The sequence below is a fragment of the Aquarana catesbeiana genome, linkage group LG11, assembly GCF_042186555.1.
Source record: "Aquarana catesbeiana isolate 2022-GZ linkage group LG11, ASM4218655v1, whole genome shotgun sequence".
Lineage (NCBI taxonomy): Eukaryota > Metazoa > Chordata > Amphibia > Anura > Ranidae > Aquarana > Aquarana catesbeiana.
In genome coordinates this window covers 50,977,872-50,997,554 of record NC_133334.1, presented here as the reverse complement: position 1 = coordinate 50,997,554, position 19,683 = coordinate 50,977,872, and the positions used below count along the sequence as shown (strand labels likewise).

Below are 19,683 nucleotides of genomic sequence, written 5' to 3'. Positions count from 1 at the left end.
CAATACATGCACATTTCCACAAGTTTTGCCCTTTAAAAATGCTGCTAGTACGAAACAACTGTTGATCCTGCCAGAGATTCAGGAGCTCCTAGCTTCCTGTAGTGAGCTAACTACATGACCTATGCTGCAATGAAATCCCAAGCAGTGTTGTCAGCCATGCCTGCAACCTCCTGTGTTATCAGCCATGCCTGCAGCTATAACCAGCTGATGTCCATTGGCATAGCAAAATCATGGCATGTCTGCTAGCTATGCTGCCCTTGCCACATTCCACAAGAGACAGCAAATGCAAAACGATGGCAGCAAACCCATAATTAGAAGTACATGAAATGTTTTTAAAGAGATGTAATCCTTTCAAGCCTGTATGACAATTTATCGCCGCAAAAACCCTGGGTGCTGACCTAACATAGATCCACAAACTAAACAAGAAAGCAAGAAGCCCACACCGATGGATGTCAGATCACATTCAACTTCATTAAAAGCTGGACAAACTACACTGCAGCCCTGCCATCTCTAATATGTCACCCATCATGGGCTTAATTACAGAACTGTAATCTGTGAGGGGCAGTCGTAGGTTGGATGAGCAATATGCTTTGTCCGGTTTTAATAAAGTTACATGAAAAGTAGCTTTAATTTTCATCATCTCAATTGGTCCTGCGAGCTGAACAAGATAAAAAGGAGCCATGTATGTCAGGCAGGAGTACACTAAACCAGAGGTCTCCAAACCTTCTAAACAAAGGGCCGGTTTACTGTCCTTCAGACTTTAGGGGGGACGGACTGTGGCCAGTGGGAGCAAACCATGCTCCATCATTAGTTACATAGTTACATAGTTAGTAAGGTTGAATAAAGACACCAGTCCATCCAGTTCAACCTGAGTGAGTGTGTGTCTACAACCCTGACCCTTGTCCCTAACCCTGTACATCGCATACTCACATCAGTCCCTACCCTCAATCCAAGGTCCCCATTCATATACTAGGGCCAATTTTGGACAGAAGCCAATTAACCTACCAGCATGTCTTTAAAGTATTAGTATTAGGGAGAGTAATAGTGCCCAGTCATTGGTGTCAGTGGGAGGAATAATGCCCCATTGTTGGTGTCAGTTGCAGGAACTATGCCCCATTTTGGCTGACCGTGGGGGGAATAATGCCCCAAGGGCTGGCAAAAAGCAAGCAAAGGGACGTGACCAGCCCCTGGGCCACAGTTTGGAGACCGCTGTACTAAACTATAAGCATTCTTGCAATAATTTTGAAGAAATAAATACAAAATCAACATGACATGATAAATTATTGTACAATAAAATAATTTTATCTGTCTATACAATACCAGTGGAAATACTTACTAGTCAGAGAAAAACCTGGCAACGTCACTGTGCTCAGTGTCATCTTTGTGCTCTATAAGTTGGGTGAGGGCATCTTCCATGTACGTCAGGACGTGCCTTTGTGCTGTAGGATAGAAAGAATAATATTACTAACCTTGTGCCCTATAACAGCCTTAGGCTACTCAGAGACCAGAAGTGCTCTAGACAGCAAGAGAACAACATAGAGAACCAGACCTTGGCAGCAAAATAAAGGACACAAGAGAGGTAAAAGTACCTTCCAACATAAACCTCCCAAACATATGGCACAAAACATGGAGTTCTTTTTTAACAAATTGTTTTATGATTACACCTTCATTTAGTTAAAAGCTAAAGTTAATTCTTTTTCTTAAATCAGTACAAGGGATGGTACTTATGTTGAGTAACAAGTATCCTTTGTGCTGATGACTACTTTCTTTGTTTAAATCTTCAGTCCTCTGTTAATACCAGCCCCTGGACCTGTCATGCACACTTTTCAAGAATGCCAACTATGCCCACCCTTTCCACATAAAAACCATACTATAGTTCCCTGCAATGGCGGCATATCATGATCGCGCCCGCTGCAGGCCTTGACTTTGCCACATTTTTACAGTTGGCAAGAAAAACAAAACCATGAGATTCTCCTTTGGCGATTTTGGCTTTGGTTATCCGATTAGAACTGCAATGACCTGAAGACTGCCACATTAATTACAACCATCCTATTTTATACACAGGCTCTGGTACCTGTTATTTTTGTCATATTATAGCATCAATGTGTTTATATTAGTATTCCAGCTCCCCCTCCAGTCAGTGGCCTTAAATGCCTCACAGCACCCTGTACCACCTGCACTGCAAACCAACGCCAAGTATCAATTACCGAGCTAAGTGACCTACATATTTTCCTGACCTCCAAACCCTTCCTCTGCTGTTATAAATTACCAATTTCCTTACAGCAAGCCAAGCCAGTAACTCAACTGCAGACACTTAGAGGAAGAAATAATATTGATATTTTCCTTTCTGAGCCCTGTATTCTTTAAGGCTTTAAGAATATGCTGTTAATGTTATTAACCGTGCCTGGAATTAATAAAAAGGGCCGTTTAATCTAAAAATAGGAAAAACCTACATACTTTGTAATCAGTGGTGGCTGGTGCTCAATTTTCTTGGGAGGGCGGCCCGTGACCAGCCAGCCACCCTAACACACCCCCCCCCCACCCCTGGTACTTATTTGATTGCCTCCCCCCCGTCACTCGATCAATCGCCCATCCCCCCGCCAGCCCCTGCACTTACCCCATCCAGGTGGTGGCTCACCCCCCCCGCGTCTCCTCCAGAATCCCAGTGGTCACTTCTCCTCCAGGGCCAATCAGGAGTTAGAACTCGCGGCCAATTGGGTCTTAGGACTCCCAGCCAATTGGGACTCAGGACCCACTTCCTGATTGGCTGGAAGGAGAAACAGGAAGACATTAGCGAATATTAATTTGTTAATGTCACACAACTGGGTGGGCTCTGCGCCCTAAGCCCACCCTTTTTAAAGCCTCCGGCTCGAATCATGTGCTTCTAAAAAAAAAAAAAAAAAAAAAAACCCCATTGGAATCCATGCGTCTGGCATGTAGATTAGGGGCCGGACGCATGGATTAGGGGAGCGGCGCCCCTAATGGAAAGGCCGCCACTGTCATAGATTTGTTTCTTTTCTGATTTTTTTATGTACTGGCTAACCATAACTTAGGTTATACTTTCTATTGGTTAAAGGATATCTAAACCAAGACAAAACAATAGTGTAATATATTGTAGCTTACCAGTCCTTAGGTGTCCTAAACCCACAAATGTAACAATCAGTTAGGCTAGGTTCACACTACTACGTATTGGAAATGTGTGCAAAATTGCACGCTTTTCCCACAGGCCTAGAAATGTGCTGCCATTTAGCAGACGTGTGCTGGCATCATTAATCGTTAATGGCACCCCCACACATCTGCAAATGCGCACATTTATGCACGTCAAACTACATGGTGTCATAGCTCATTTTAGGAAAGGACTCAGGGACTTCGAGGATAGGGCAGACCATTGAAATTAATGGTCTGCCCTATACGAGATGCTTGGTGTGAACTAAGCCTTAAGCCTTGTACACACGAGCTGAATGTCAGGAGACATTGGCCGGTTAAAAGAAAAAAAAAAAAAAAACAGTTGACATTTGGCCCGTGTGTATGTCAGTCTGGCCGTCAGAAGCCGGCCGACTCCTGATCAATGCTCTAAGTCAATGGTAGAGAGTGCTGATCAGAGTGTTCTGGCACTGGGGCCACCCCCCTGTCAAAACACAACAGCTCAGAGGGGGAGAACGCTGCACTTACTTATCATAGTTAATACAGCGGCTCTGACCGGAGCAGACAGTTTTCTTTAACTCAACCCAGGAAAAAACTCATAGTGTGTACCAGGCTTTAGTGATACAGATCTCAGCACTTAGCATTTTTGTTGTGTTTTCTTTTTAATCCTTTGCTTGCTTTGCCTTCCATCTGTAAAAATTGTCTATTCACTAAATCCTGTTTTTGAGTGGCTACATCCACTAAGAGGGACCTATAGAGCCAACTGTGCATGCGTTTTCCCGACGACACCTACATGTGTCCATAGAACCAGATAGCCAGTGGCAAGCCAAACCTCTGCTTTTCTGTTCTTCCTCCTTCCAGCTCTTGCATTATCCCTTCTCAATATGGGATATAAGACACTCAAGGCACACAACTCCTCTACTCAGACGTCTGAAGCTGGTAATTACAGTCAGAACCTTTTGTAAGCCCCACGTTTTTATAAGCATTCATGATAACAGATTTCCTCCAAGACCTCCTGTGTCTCCCAAGACCTCCTGCTCTCTAGCTCACTTGTCACCTCATCCCACGCCCGCCTCCAGGACTTCTCCAGAGCCTCTCACTTTCTCTGGAACTCTCTACCCCAATCTATCCAACTATCTCCGACTCTGTCCACATTCAGACGATCCCTGAAAACTCATCTCTTAAGAGAAGCCTATCAGGCCCCCATCTAACAACTGCACATTTATTTTCTCCTTCAGCCCAGTCCCCACAGTTATTACCTCTTGTATCCCTTAAACCTCCCTCTTAAATTGTAAGCTCTTATAAGTAGGACCCTCTGATTCCTACAGTGTTAAATTGTATTGTAATTGTACTGTTTACCCTTGTGTTGTAAAACGCTTAAACTGTGGGCGCTATATAAAGAAAACCACTAACATATTTTACGGATATCATGCAACTTCAGGCCTTGTTAATTAAAGTAAATCTGATTTGCGGAAATGTTTCCCAATGTGATAAAGTGTAGGCATCCGCAGAACTTTTTTTTTCATGCAAGTACTGATATGGATACCTGAAGGAGGACCCTTCCAAGAAAGAAAAAGGGGAGAAGCGACGGATCGGGGCTGCAGTGTCAAGCGACCAATTAAGGTAAATAAAATAGCTTTTTTTCTTTTGAATGATCAGATAGATGGGGGTGAGACCCATCCTGAAGTAGGGCTTTATTCTAGACTTTGGCAAAAGCTGGGGTCCCATGCACAGCATTGGACTAGTATTTAAAAGGTTTTCCATGGGGACAAACCTGAAGACAAAAGCACGACCATCATGTTGTAGCCTGAGATGATGCCATCATTGAGCTTACGAATTTCATTCTAAAGCCCTATATTTTTAATGCCTTGCCAATTTAAAGATCTTTAAAATGAAATTTTTGAGCGTTACAATGGTAAACAAATACAACACAAATCATTTTTCCCAACGGAGGACCACATTAGCAGAATTTTGTTTGATCAGATAAGAAAAATCCATCCTATCAACTGTTAAAAAATAAAAAAATAGATCCAAAAACAGTTTCTAACAAATAGTTACTTTTGTATAGCTAGCTGGCTGATGGTATCTTCCTATCACCCACGTACCAACATGAAGTCAAAATGTATAGCCGGAACTCGTCATTCAAAAAGAAAACGAATTTAATGATGCAGGTGGAGTACAGATATAAAACGGCTAACACTTTTCAGCTACATACTTGTACTCTACCTGCATCAATAAATGAATTAGCTTCTTGGATGATGAGTTGCTGGCTATATATTTTGACTTCACATTGGAATGTACTATTTCTTAGATGTGGTGACTGCATTGCTTTTCTTTTTTCAGATTAAAAACATATTTTCAGCTTGACTCTGGAATCATGCATCCAACAATTCCTAGGCCTTAAATAACTCCCGAGATCTCTTACCTACTGCCACCTCTGTTCTGAACAATGGTCTTTTCTCCCAAGGGCTGAGTGAAATCTGTAGATAGGTAGGTGATCAACTATTTGAGAGCATAGCCAAAATTACCTTACACAGCAGACGGAAGTGGATCTGCAGTCTCCAAATTTTGTGAAAAATGTGAATGTCTACATTCTTGTATATGTGGTTGGCTCCTGCAACAGTCTATCAGGAGCTAGGAGGAAGGAGCAGGGACATGGCTTACCGGCCACTGTGTATTAATGGACACACACACCCCCGGTAAGAAGAGTGCATACATGAGTGTCTTCTTTAGGCGTGGTTACTTAAAGGTGACACCTGCAAACAGTAGCAGGGGACATGGACTGTGGGAACAGCCACCTAAGGATAAATACAAAACATTCAAGGAAGCACAATTAGGGGTTGATGTACTAAAACTGGAGAGTGCAAAATGTGTTCTGCATAAAAATCAATCAGCTTCCAGTTTTTTTTGTCAAAGCTTAATTACATAGTAGGTGAGGTTGAAAAAAGACACAAGTCCATCAAGTCCAACCTATGTGTGTGATTATATGTCAGTATTACATTGTATATCCCTGCATGTTGTGGTCGTTCAGGTGCTTATCTAACAGTTTCTTGAAACTATCGTTGCCCCCCTGCTGAGACCACCGCCTGTGGAAGAGGATTCCACATCCCTGTCGCTCTTACAGTAAAGAACCCTCTACGTAGTTTAAGGTTAAACCTCTTTTCATCTAATTTTAATGAGTGGCCACGAGTCTTGTTAAACTCCCTACTGCGAAAAAAGTTTTATTCCTATTGTGTTGTCACCAGTACGGTATTTGCATATTGAAATCATATCCCCTCTCAAGCGTCTCTTCTCCAGAGAGAATAAGTTCAGTGCTTGCAACCTTTCCTCATAACTAATATCCTCCAGACCCTTATTAGCTTTGTTGCCCTTCTTTGTACTCGCTCCATTTCCAGTACATCCTTCCTGAGGACTGGTGCCCAGAACTGGACAGCATACTCCAGGTGCGGCCGGACCAGAGTCTTGTTGAGCGGGAAAATTATCGTTTTATCTCTGGAGTTGATCCCCTTTTTAATGCATGCCAATATTCTGTTTGCTTTGTTAGCAGCAGCTTGGCATTGCAGGTCCTTTTCCATCCTAGATTCCCCCAGAGGTTCTCCCCCCCAGTGTATAGATTGCATTCATATTTTTGCCACCCAAATGCATTATTTTACATTTTTCTACATTGAACCTCATTTGCCATGCAGTCACCCACCCCATTAATTTGTTCAGGTCTTTTTGCAAGGTTCCCACATCCTTGAACAAGCTGTAGTTAGAAGCTGATTAACTACCATGCAAAGCTGCACCGGATTTTGCACTCTCCATATATAAACAATGTGTAAGTCTGGATGTCCTTGAATTAAATTTTTAAAAACAAAGCTTTAGTATCACTTTAAAACTGAACCATGGGCTTCAAAAATTTTTTTTTTAAAAATCCTGAAATATCTTAAGGTGAAGTCCACAGGGATGTTCCAACAGATTTCGAAGGTCACCCTTCATCAGGCTGGAAAAATCAAGAATTAAAAACTGGACTGAGCTAAGAATCAGTTAAACAAATAGTTGCTGGGGACTGTACAGTATATGTTGCTGTTTCCAGCTCAGTCTTCTTTTACACAAATAGCTGGATTTTAAAAATGTAGTACAGCTTCAGGCTGTGTTTTTGCTAAATGACACACAGAAACTTAAAACAGAGTTCAACCCAAAAGTGGAAGCTCCGGTTAGCTGACTCTCCCCTCTCCGTCGCCACATTTTTGACAGGTACCTGTCCCCACTTTCGAGAAATTTCGCCATGGGGAGATCACTCGGAAGTTGGCCCCCCTCCTTCCCCCCCTGTCGGGCAATTCAGAAAGTGCAGCGTGCTTCGCACATGCGCAGTCAGCAACCAGCTGTGAAGCCTAAAGGATTCACTACCGGCTTCCCTTACAGGCAACGGCGGCAGCAGCACCCAAGAGCCGATGGAGACATCAGTTAGAGTTCCGACATTGCTGGATTCCAGGATAGGGAAGTGTCCTAATAGTAAAAGTCAGCAGCTACAGTATGTGTAGCTGCTGACTTTTCATTTTCTGCTAGGGAGGGCGGAACTCCGCTTTAAATAGTTTTAGTAGTTAAAAACAGAAACCAAACAGTAATTAATTTTTTATTGCTATTTCTGTGTGGTTTTGGTCCTTTCCATAATGAAAGCAAAACCTGAACACTAGAAATGGACCATTACTTGGTGCAATGCTTTTCTCCCAAACATACAGAGGGGAAATTATCAAAGTTGGAGCAGACAGAATCTGGAGCAGCTGTGTGTGGAGCAGCTAGAATAGAAGCATCAGCTTCTATCTTTATTTTTTAAAGTGTAAAGCTGAACTCCATCTTTTGACATACCTTACATAGTTTGTTTGGGTCAGCTTGGTCCAAACTATGTCCCTCACTAACTTGTGAGGTCGCTGGATGTGCGGTATAAACTGTATGCAGCCGAGGCCACATACAGCATACCGCACTGTGTTCCGGTGTTGGAAAATAGCATCTGCGCATGCGCGGTATAGCCGCAGTGAAGCCGCGCATGCGCAGTGAAGCCGCGCAAACAGCTGTTTGGTGACGTAGCCGCACCGAAAGTGACGGGGTCAAGGTTTTTCATAGGTATTTTTTTACAAAACCGGGTTCAAGCTTAGACTTCCTGTTACATACTTGGAACACAGAGTCCATCACAGCGACGCTCAGCCATTCAGAGAAAGCAATTTAATCTATCAATGAATACAAAGCTTTCTCTGGCTGTATCAGAGGTTGTGACATCATCAGCCCCCTTCTCTGACTCAATCAATCAGAGGAAGCTTTGTATTCATTGATAGAATAAATTGCTTTCTCTGAATGTCTGAGTATCGCTGTGATAGACTCTACTGTGTTCTGGGCATGAGATTGTAATTCTCGGCTTGCAACTGGAATACAACGTATGCGGCCTCAGCTACATACAGTTTATACAGCACATTCAGCGGCCTCAAACAAACTATGTAGAGCAGAGATATGCAATTAGCGGACCTCCAGCTGTTGCAAAACTACAAGCCTTATCATGCCTCTGCCTCTAGGTGTCATGCTTGTGGCTGTCAGAGTCATGCTATGCCTCATGGGACTTGTAGTTCTGCAACAGCTGGAGGTCCGCTAATTGTATATCCCTGATGTAGAGTATATCAAAAGATGGAGTTCAGCTTTAACTGACTAAGCCGAAGATAAAACTGACCAGTTGCCATGCACAGCTGCTCCAGATTCTGTCTGCTCCAGTCTTGATGAATTCCCCCTACAATATCCATTGTAGCTGAAAATGAGTCTGCACTGCACAAAGGACAATAATACCCACATCTAACAAAAATACAAAATAAAATTATTTTTTTAAAATACGTCACTATATTAGGTTTCTCAGAATACAAATGTAGAAGACACTGCTATTCTGAACTATAAATGTTTATGATCTGTATGAATGATAATTAGGAAGTGTACCACTGCAACGGTTTCCATGGAAACTAACTTAACACGCAGTCTTGAAAGATAAATGCAGTTACTGTAAACTCCTGTTGCTTCTCCTGCCTCAAATACCAGTATGCCTAGTTTTTTAGAAGGATTATATATATATATATATATATACACACACACATATATATATACACACATATATATATACATATATATATATATATATATATATATACACACACACACACACACACATATGCATACACACACACCAGTTTATCAATAATTCCCAGGTTGTACAGTACAGATAGAACAATTATATCAAAATAACAAGCACTTGCCAGCAAGGGGCATATTTGCAAAGGAGTCAATGTGGCATTCACCCAATATTTATTGTAGCTAAATCCTCATTTAAAACACATGCACCAGGAAGGCAAACCAGGAGATAATCTTGGGTGAATGTCACATTCACTGTTATATGTCCCCAAGTATCTAAAGGTTTGCTCACGCTGGCAGCAGAGGGATGGTAAAAACAGACTGCTGATTCACATTTTTACCATTCCCTTGACCACCTACCGCCAACTTAGATGATGGCCGAAAGGGGCAAATAAACATCATGTAGCTGCGAAGTTTCAATTCGATGAGTGGCCATTTAACCTTGGCATGCCAAACTCACCCACTGAAGGTGGTTGGAAAAGGCTGAAGGCTTTTTATCTTCATGCATTTCCCCCACAACCCCCCCAATACTTACCCAAACCTGATCGCGATCCAGCAATGTGCATGAAAGTGCCTGCTCTCCTAGGTCTCTGCCTCCTGATTGGCTGAGAGAGCCACTGGTTCGCGCTGCTGTCTATTACAGCTCACAGCCAGTGAGGAGAGAGTAGGACCGAGCCCTGTTCTGTATGTCTTATGGACACACAGAATGGGGCTCGGGGCAAGCACACACAGGTGCCCCCATAGCAAGCAGCTTGCTATGAGGGCACTCGGAAAAAAGGAGGGGCCAGGAGGGACAGCAGGGGACCCAAGAAGAGGAGAATCAAGGCTTCTCTATGCAAAACCATTACACAGAGCAGGTAAGTATAACAGGTATATATATATACACAGTGTATATATATATATATATATATATATATATATATATATATCTTTAATATCACTTGAAGTCAATAGGACTACACAGCAACTATGCGTCAAATGGGGCTATGACAGTTGCGTGGCAGTAGTTCAATTAAATTTTCTCACTGGGATAGAAAAAAAAAAATGCAGGAGACGGCAGCATAACCTTCTGATTTCCTGTGATTCAAGTGTCAACCACAGACTGAAAAGCAATTCACCACAGATCCTTTTCAGAGGCGGTAAAGTCTGCCACCCGAGTAAAAGAGGCCTGACTCCATCTTTGCTTTTTAGGGTACAATACTATGTACGGTGACCTGCTTTTTTTCTACAACGGATAAATGCAGGTGATACAGTAATTGTTTTCTATGTGCCTCATTCACAACATGATGTCGGTGTGGCGTGCAGTGAAGAATGCAGAAGAATACAGCATGTCTGCAATTTTCCGCAGCTCACTGGATGACACCACATGTGATCGTACTGCTGTGTGGAGACATGAATGAAATGTCACTATATGATATATATAAGTTAACGTGATACTAAACACACACTGTTTAATTCACATTGTCCCTTCTATTTCTGTATGCGATGATGATTAATAAAAAAAAAAAATAATAATCTAAGCACCTCTTTCCTAATTGATATACATCTGTCACATGGCCCAGATCTCTCCCAGCCTGTCTGCAGGGAAATATAAGCAAGAGGTGCGTCTAGTCCTCTACTACTGGTCACATGTTCAAAATTTAAAAAAAAACAGCCTTTGGAATAGAGAGTAAAAATAAATAATTAAAGCGGAAGTAAACTCATCCATAAAACATTTACCTTTCCGGCACGTGCCGGAAATGTAACACTCCCATTGGTTGTGCTCTTAACCAAACTGTGAAGCATCATGGCAATTGTAGATTAAACAGAGGCCAAGATGGCAGCTTCCTTGGCTGAAAACGATATGGGGGTTTACTTCCACTTTAATATCATTAAACTGTTTAAAATTGTCGTACAAATATATATTGAAAATCGAATATTTATTATTTTTTGGAAATAACATGGTGTGAGCAGATTTCTCCAGCCTGTGTCTTAGAATAAGAGGGAGGGCCCTTCCGAGTGGGTCAATCCATCAGTCTTATATCCAGCCCTTAATTCATCAGCATTAGAAAAGTGGAAGTTTTTACAACTGGCCCACTTTCTTCAGGCCCTCCCAAACCATGCTCCTTTTCTCAGACAACCTATCTCATTTGAAGACCTCTGTCTGGGAGACGAGCCCTTATGGAAATCTCTATCCTGCTCCTATAGAATTTTACTTGCAGCCACTTCTCAAAATGACCCAACGCATTTGAGTAAGCGGGAAAGAGATCTTCATACTTCATTATCGGAAGACCAAAAGAACAGTATACTCTTCTTTGCTCACAAGTCTTCCCTGTGTAGCAAATACCAGGTGATCACATTTAAAAGCTTGACACGCTGGTACAGGACTCCGGCTGTGCTAGCATCTATTTTCCCCTGGCCATAGCCCGCTTTGCTGGAGATGTGGTTCCCAGACAGGCACACTACTCCACATCTTCTAGGATGCCCGCGGCTTACCCAATACTGGCAACAGGTCCTGCAGATTGTTTACAAACTTACAAATGTCTCCCTTTTGGATAACTCGGCGGTTGAACCTGACCCTGATGTCCATCAAGAGATATCGTAAATCCCTGTTGAAGCATCTATTAAATGCAGCTACGGCATGCGTTTCCAGCATGTGTAAACAGCAAGCTTCACCAACTGTGCTACAATGGTTTGTCAGGGTGAACGGCATTCAACAGATGTAGGGAGGCTATGGCATGTTCCTGCAGATAATCTCCCATCCTCATGAATGGTAGTATAATCCGGGTATGCGTTGTTCTCTGAACAATGCAGAATAAGGATTCACGCCAACGGTGAAAACAGGAGTCTTTGAATTGTTATGGTCGAGGACAGCGTCCATGATTTCAAGGCCAGCCATGCAGCTTCCTTTGTCTTTCCAGAGAGCATGGCTTACAGGTACAGGGGGTGGGAAATCATACACACTGCCCCTGCCCAGACACACCCATGGACTCCCCTAGTCATTGTTCATTGGTTGAGATTTGTATAACTCCTCCTGTTTGAAGGAATGCCTGTGCTTGCTTGATTGGCTGATTGTGAAACCATCAAGCTCTATTGTTAAAGCAGAGTTTCGCTTAAAAAAAAAAAATAAATAAAAGTCAGCAGCTACAAATACTGCAGCTGCTGGCTTTTAATAATCGGAAACTTAACTGTCCCAGGGTCCAGCGATGTGGGGGAACGAAGGCCCGCTCGTCTCCCCCTCCTCTCTGCAGTGCCGGCATCACTATTGTGGGCGCCCGGCTGTGGTTTCACAGCTGGGCACGTACTTCGCATGCACGAGCCCCGCGGCACGCTGTGACTGGCTGTGCAATCATCTGGGACCTGTGACGTGTCCCAGATGATTGCCCAGAGGGAGGAAGAGAGGTAAACTGACTTCCGGCTCCGCGGAGCCCCAGGAGGAAGTGGGAGCTGGAAGCCTCATTTGAGAGTTTCCACTTCTCCCCCCTAAACAAATGACATGACAAATGCGGCATGTCGGGGGGGTCACCTTCCCATAAAGCGGAAGTTCCATTTTTGGGTGGAACTCCGCCTTAAGTACTCTAAATAAACAGAAGACAGGCTCTCGAGGGACAGTCGAGCTGTGGATCTAAGGATGTGAGGATGGTGGTCATGTCTGTTTACTTGGGAAGATACGGGAAACAGGGGTTTACTAAGATGCATTATACCAAAAGATTGAAAGGGTGCTTAGCAAGCGCAGGAGACATGGATTACATGCAGTGTATAGTGGAATTTCCAAAACAGGGGGTTTAGTGACACTTTAAAAGAACAAAAAGTAAACGCTGAAATGCACATTGGACCATTCATTGCTAGAGCTCAGCTGAAGCTCACACTGACAGCTACCCTTCTGCTTCATTTTACCATGGGGCCAGTGTAAACATAGCCTAACTCGAGCTCTATTTCTGAGAAAGGCAAAGAACGAACTCACGAGTTCCAACTCAAGAGTGAAGTGGAATGACCTTTTAAGCTATGGGGTCATTTCAGATGTCCACCACTGCTGCCTGTGCTTTAGGTTTCATCTCTGCACTATTTTTATGTGAGGTGTAAGGTCTCAGCATTGCAGGCGGCCTTTGCAGCACGGGCACATCTCAGCGATATAAAGCCAAAGTGCAGAACGCATCATTGTCAGCAGAGCTGGACAGATTTACATCCTGGGGACTGAGCCAGCTGGGACTTCAGCTGTGACTTCTCTGTGAAATCGAATCCTCAGCCTACACATAGCTGCTCGCTCCATGCACATGGAGGAGGGAAGCAATGCCTTAGAGCCATAATTTACCTACTCACATTTCCTTGCTGTATTTTTTTCTGGGTTGGCTTCCATTTAGTAGGGTTCCTACCTCTTGACAGCCAAGTACCTGAAATATTATTTGAGGAAGTGAAGATTAACAGCGACTGGGCAGAAGTCACTCTTCACATCTCAGGAATGGAAGGAGGGCGCCACTATCAAATTTGAAAGGCACAGAACCAAGTTATTAAAATTAATTTAAAACCCAACAATGTATTTCCCTTATTTGCTCCTTTTGGTCTGTTTAACCACTTCAGCCCTGGAAGGATTTACCCACTTCCTGACCAGGCCATTTTGCGATACGGCACTACGTCGCATTAACTGACAATTGCGCGGTCATGTGGCGTTGTATACAAACAAAATATATGTTCTTTTTTTCCCACAAATAGAGCTTTCTTTTGGTGGTATTTGATTACCTCTGCGGTTTTTAATTTTTGCGCTATAAACAAAAAGACTGACAATTTTGAAAAAAAAAACAAAAAACAAAAAAACAATATTTTTTACTTTTTGCTATAATAAGTATAACAAAAAAATAAATAAATAAAAATCTTCATCAGTTTAGGTCAATATATATTCTTCTACATATTTTTGGTAAAACAAAATCGCAATAAGCGTATATTGATTGGTTTGCGCAAAAGTTATAGTGCCTACAAAATAGGAGCCATATTTATGGCATTTTTATTTATTTTTTTACTAGTAATGGCGGTGATCAGCAATTTTTAGCTGGACTGCGACATTGCGGCAGAAGATCGGACACTTTTTTGGGACCATTGACATTTATACAGCGATCAGTGCTATAAAAATGCACTGATTACTGTATAAATGTCACTGGCAGGGAAGGGGTTAACACTAGGGGGTGATCAAGGGGTTAAATGGGAGGTGTTTCTAACTGTGGGGGGATGGGACTGACTGGAAGAGGAGAGAGATCGCTGTTCCCGATCACTAGGAACAGCAGATCTCTCTCTCTTCCCCTGTCAGAACGGGGATTTGCCTGTTAACATTGACAGATCCCTGTTCTGGTTCTCTGTGGAGCGATCGCGAGTGGCCAGCGGACATCGCGGCCACCGGCCACGCACATCGACTCTGCTGATAGGAAAAGATACTACACTAAGTACAACCGATTGTAGCTATGATTTTGTATATGTAATATCATATATATATTATGTATTTTTTTTTAGTTAGGCTACTCTTAGAGAATACAAGGTCCCTAAGAAGCAAATAATGTGAAACGCATCAGCCACTCGAGTTGTGTTAGGCAGAGATCTTCTTGAAAAATACATACGGTTATCACGATGTTGATACAAATCGGATTATTTTCCCTAATAGTTTTTAAATTGCGATTTTAATTTAAAAAAAAAAAAAATTGTATTTTATATATGCATTTTACATTTTATTTGTGTTTCTCCTCTTTGCATCAGTAAAGTCCAAAAAACGTGGGTTTGGTGGTATCCAAGAAGACATGATGAAGCACACATGTAAAGCCTTTACTGCAGTTTTATATTCACAGTACGCTGCATACTGGCCAATGGTATTCAAACATGGAGTCCCACACAGAAGCAACAAGGGTGAACGGTATATTTTCAGTGGTAATGACCTGGGGTAATGACAGCTTTCCTCACTTCTCTGATGAAACTTATCATTACACTTTTAAAAGATTATGTCACTTTAAAATAGAGGTGTGCCCACAGTCTTTTTGTTTTGTTCATTTTGCATAGTGTGGAAAGGTTACAACCTCTGTCAGGTTTTATGGCTGTCTGTGTCTCCACTGGAGACATTTTCTTGTATTTCCTGTTTTGATTATGGCTGGCACCTGGGACAGGAAGTGGGGAAATAACACAAAGATTTTTTCAGAGAAGTGGGTAAGGGTTACAGTGACCCTCTGTCAGGTAATTTTTGCTGTCCCCCCTTGCATGCCAATTGAGACAGATAGTGAGTTGAAGCGGAGTCCCACCTCATGTGTGGATTATATGCTTCCCCCCCACCCCCCCTCCGGTGCCACATTTGGCACCTTTCAGGGGGGAGGGAGGAACGGGGAACCTGTTTTTGACAGGTTCCCTTCCCCACTTCTGGAGACAGGCCATGGCACACATGCAATGGGAGTTTGCCAGAAAACCCAGAGCAGGTGTGTGCGTATGCTCAGGGGAACTTATGTCATTTAGGCCTAGATGGGATCTAGGCTGTGCAAAAAAAGGGTATTTTTTTTAGTAAACTGAAAGAAGGAGGGGACAAGGGGCAGTAGAGTGGAACATAAAAAAAAAAGCAGCCCATTCAAGGCAATAGGCTTTCTGTCAGGGCTGGGCTCAGCCCTTCCTACTCTGAGCTGGCTGCTCAGCTGACGGCTAATTGCTCGCCCCTATCTCTCCACAGTTACTCACCTGTTGATGATATCCTGCTCGTCAGTCCTGCCTACTTAAGCCGTCCAGCCCAGAGGATCTCTGCCTTCATCTTAAACAAAATCAAAGAGGCACTCTCCTGAATTCCTGTTTAAAGACTTGCTTGGCTGACATCCCTTCTGGCTCCAGACCCTGCTTGCTGTTTTACTACACTCATCTCTGGCTCCCTGACGTTTGGCTTGTCTGACTATCCATTCCGGTTTCTGAACTCTGGCTATGTTTTGACTACGTTTGTTCTATTTACTTTTATTATTAAACAAATGTGATTTAACTGTACTTCTGTCTCGGTCTGATTTCATGGTTTCTGACAGTAGGTGAAGACCATAAATTCAGAAGATGCAGTCAATTCACTCATTGGTAATATTTTTTCCAGATGAGCAAGATCACCGCATGGATCAGTTTGCCATGGCGTTACAAACGCTCCTGAGTTGCACGGATCACCTGCAATCTCCCACTGTGGCTGCTCTGGTACAACCTGTGTTGCAGGCCGTCCCTGCTGCTGCGCCAGTCTCTATGCAGGCACCCGCCTTGTGTATTACCTCTATAAGAGGTATGTCTGGTTCCACTCCGCTTCCCCAGCGTTTTGGGGGCGATCCAGTCCAATACAGAGGGTTTCTCAACCAGGTTGAGATATACTTTGAGATGCTGCCCCAGGCGTTTCCCACAGACAGAAGCAAAGTAGGTTTCGTGATATCTTTGCTTTCTGAGAGAGCCTTAGCCTGTGCAAACCCTCTATGGGAGACGCAAAAACCCATTGCCTTGAGTTACCCTGAGTTTGTGGCCTCCTTTAAAGGGGTATTTGACCTTCCCGCACGCTCTGCTTCTGCTGCCAAGTGCCTCATGTCCATCAGAGTACGAGAACTGTTGCCAACTACGCCATTGAATTCCGTACTCTGGCAGCAGAGATTGCTTGGAATAATGAGGCCCTCGTGGCTGTTTTTTCTCATGGTCTCTCAGGAATCCATCAAGGATGAGATAGCAGCCAGAGATGTACCCACTGATCTGGAGAAGTTGATCATGTTTGCCATCCTCATTGACTCCAGACTCAGAGAAAGACTCTCTTTTAAGGAGTGCTTGTGGAAGCCTCCTGTACGTTTGCCTCCGAGTTTTGAAGTCCCACCCTTGCCTCCCTCACCTCCCATGCCTCCTGGTACCGAGTCGGTCAGTTAAGATGAACCCATGCACTTGGGCTTCACGCGTCTCTCTGCGGATGAGAGAACCTTTAGGAGGAGGGAGAGATTGTGCCTTTATTGTGGCCCGGCAGGTCACTTTTTTGAAGTCTTGTCCTACCCGTCCAGGGAATGCCCGAACCTTGAGGTCCTGTCATGGACAGACCTTAGGTGGCATCCTTGGTTACAGAGGCACAACCCTTCTTTTGATTGGCTCCGTGCTGAGCTTCTCTCCTGGTCGCCACAATGCAGTAAGACATGCTTCCAGAAGGTAGCCAGGGTCTTGTGCAGATCTTCACTCTCCTCCTTTCCGGAGGAGTAATGCGATTTTAGCGATGTCTTTGAGAGAGGTCAAGCCGGTAGTTTGCCTCCACACCAGCCGTACGATTACGCAATTGACCTTCAACCTGATGCCATCCCCCCCTCATGGCCGGGTTTACCCCTTGTCGGTCTTGGAGGATAAGGCCTTGGAGGAGTATGTTGCAGACGCACTTTCTCGAGTTTTCAGCTGCAAATCCTTGTCCTCTGCTGGTGCTGGTTTCTTCTTCGTGAAGAAGAGGAGCGGTGAACTGAGACCTTGTATTGATTATAGGGGTCTCAATCGTTTCACGATTAAGAATGCCTATCCGATTCCGTTGATTAGGGAGTTATTTGACCGCCTCAAGGGAGCAACAGTTTTCACGAAGCTTGATTTGAGAGGAGGGGCATACAATCTCGTGAGGATTAAGGAGGGCGACGAGTGAAAAACTGCGTTTAATACCAGAACAGGCCATTATGAGTACCTCGTAATGCCTGTTGGCCTTTGTAATGCCCCGGCAGTTTTCCAGGAATTTATTAACGATGTCCTCCGAGATTTGTTGCAGTTATGTGTGGTGGTTTATCCCGATGATTTCCTCATATTTTCCAAGTCCCTGGAGAGCCACCACACAGATGTCTGTCGTGTGCTTCAGAAACTAAGAGAGAACAAACTCTATTGTAAATTGGAGAAGTGTGAGTTCCATCATGAACAGGTTAAATTCCTGGGTTATGTCATTTCCACTGCTGGTTTTTCGACGGACCCAGAGAAACTTTCAGCAGTTCTACAGTGACCCCGACCCGTGGGTTTACGTCCTCTGCAGCGTTTCCTGGGCTTTGCCAAATATTATCGAAAGTTTATTTGTAACTTCTCATCTCTGGTCAAGCCCCTGACTGATATGACCAGAAAGGACGGTAACCCACAGAGTTGGTCTCCGGAGTCCGTTAAGGCCTTTGAGAGTCTCAAGGCTGCCTTTGTTTCTGCTCCTGTGTTGGCACACCCTGATACTATGTTGCCTTTTATCCAAGAAATTGATGCTTCTGAGACTGGAGTTGGCGCCCTTCTGTCTCAACGTCCTAACTCTGAATGCGCTATGCATCAGTGTAGCTACTTTTCCAGGAAATTATCACCGGCAGAGTGCAATTATGAGATTGGTGACAGAGAGCTGTTGGCGATCATTTTAGCACTGAAAGAATGGAGACATCTCCTTAAAGGTACCACTGTGCCGGTTCTAATTCTTACTGACCATGAGAATCTCACATTCTTGTCTGAGGCTAAGCGCCGCTCTCCCAGAAGGGCGCGGTGGGCTCTTTTCTTGTCGAGTTTTAATTATATTGTCTCATTCTTACCCGGTACTAAGAATGTAAGGGCTGACGCCTTGTCACAACATTTTTCCTCCACTTCCACGTTGGAGTCGGTTCCGGTTCCTGTGATGCCTCCTGATCGTATTCTGGCTACGGTTCGCACCAGTCTCACTTCTCCTTTGTGTGACAAAATTCTTGCTGCTCAGGTCCGTGCTCCTCCGGAGAAACCTTGTGACCGCTGCTTTGTCCCAGAGAGTCTCCGTACTGCCGTGCTCCAGACTTATCATTCTCCCAAGACAGCTGGCCACCCTGGGAAGAATCAACCCTTTTGGGCCATTTCCCAACAATTCTGGTGCCCTAGTCTACATGCCAATGTAACTGCCTTCGTAGCTGCCTGTTCCGTGTGTGCTCAGAGTATGGAGAGAGGTCCTGGACCCACCTGTCTATGGATTTCATTGTGGAGTTATCCAACTCCCAGGGCAACACAGTTATCCTTATGGTGGTTGACCGGTTCTCAAAGATGTGTCATTGCATTCCACTAAAGAAGTTGCCCACTTCTAAGGAACTGGCTTCCATTTTTGCTTGAGAGATCTTTTGCTTAAATGGGCTACCCAAGGTGATTGTCTCTGACAGGGGTAGTTAGTCTGTGTCCCAGTTCTGGCGAGCTTTTTGTGCACAGTTGGGAGTTCAGCTTGCTTTCTCCTCTGCGTATCACCCGTGGTATAATGGGGCCACAGAATGAGCCAATCGGTCCTTGGAGCAAGTCCTACGTTGCTATATTTCTGACCATCATAACAACTGGTCAGACCTATTACTGTGGGCAGAGTTTGCTCACAACAGTACCCTGTATTCTGCTTCTCGATTGTCCCCGTTTTTGGCAAATTATGGCTTAAAACCTTCCATGTTGCCTGCCTCCTTTGTTCCACAGGGTATT

The 19,683-nt window shown here is 43.9% G+C and overlaps 1 protein-coding gene across 7 annotated transcripts in view; it reads right to left on the bottom strand.

Annotated features, from left to right (window-relative positions):
• The window catches only part of CSTPP1 (centriolar satellite-associated tubulin polyglutamylase complex regulator 1), a 298,540-nt gene that overhangs the window by 208,865 nt on the left and 69,992 nt on the right, over positions 1-19,683 (bottom strand). For all 7 annotated transcript variants that reach the window (XM_073604331.1, XM_073604333.1, XM_073604326.1 and 4 more), the window contains one exon: positions 1,337-1,439. In XM_073604331.1, the coding sequence (XP_073460432.1) occupies positions 1,337-1,439 (103 nt within the window). The remainder of the gene's footprint in view (positions 1-1,336; positions 1,440-19,683) is intronic.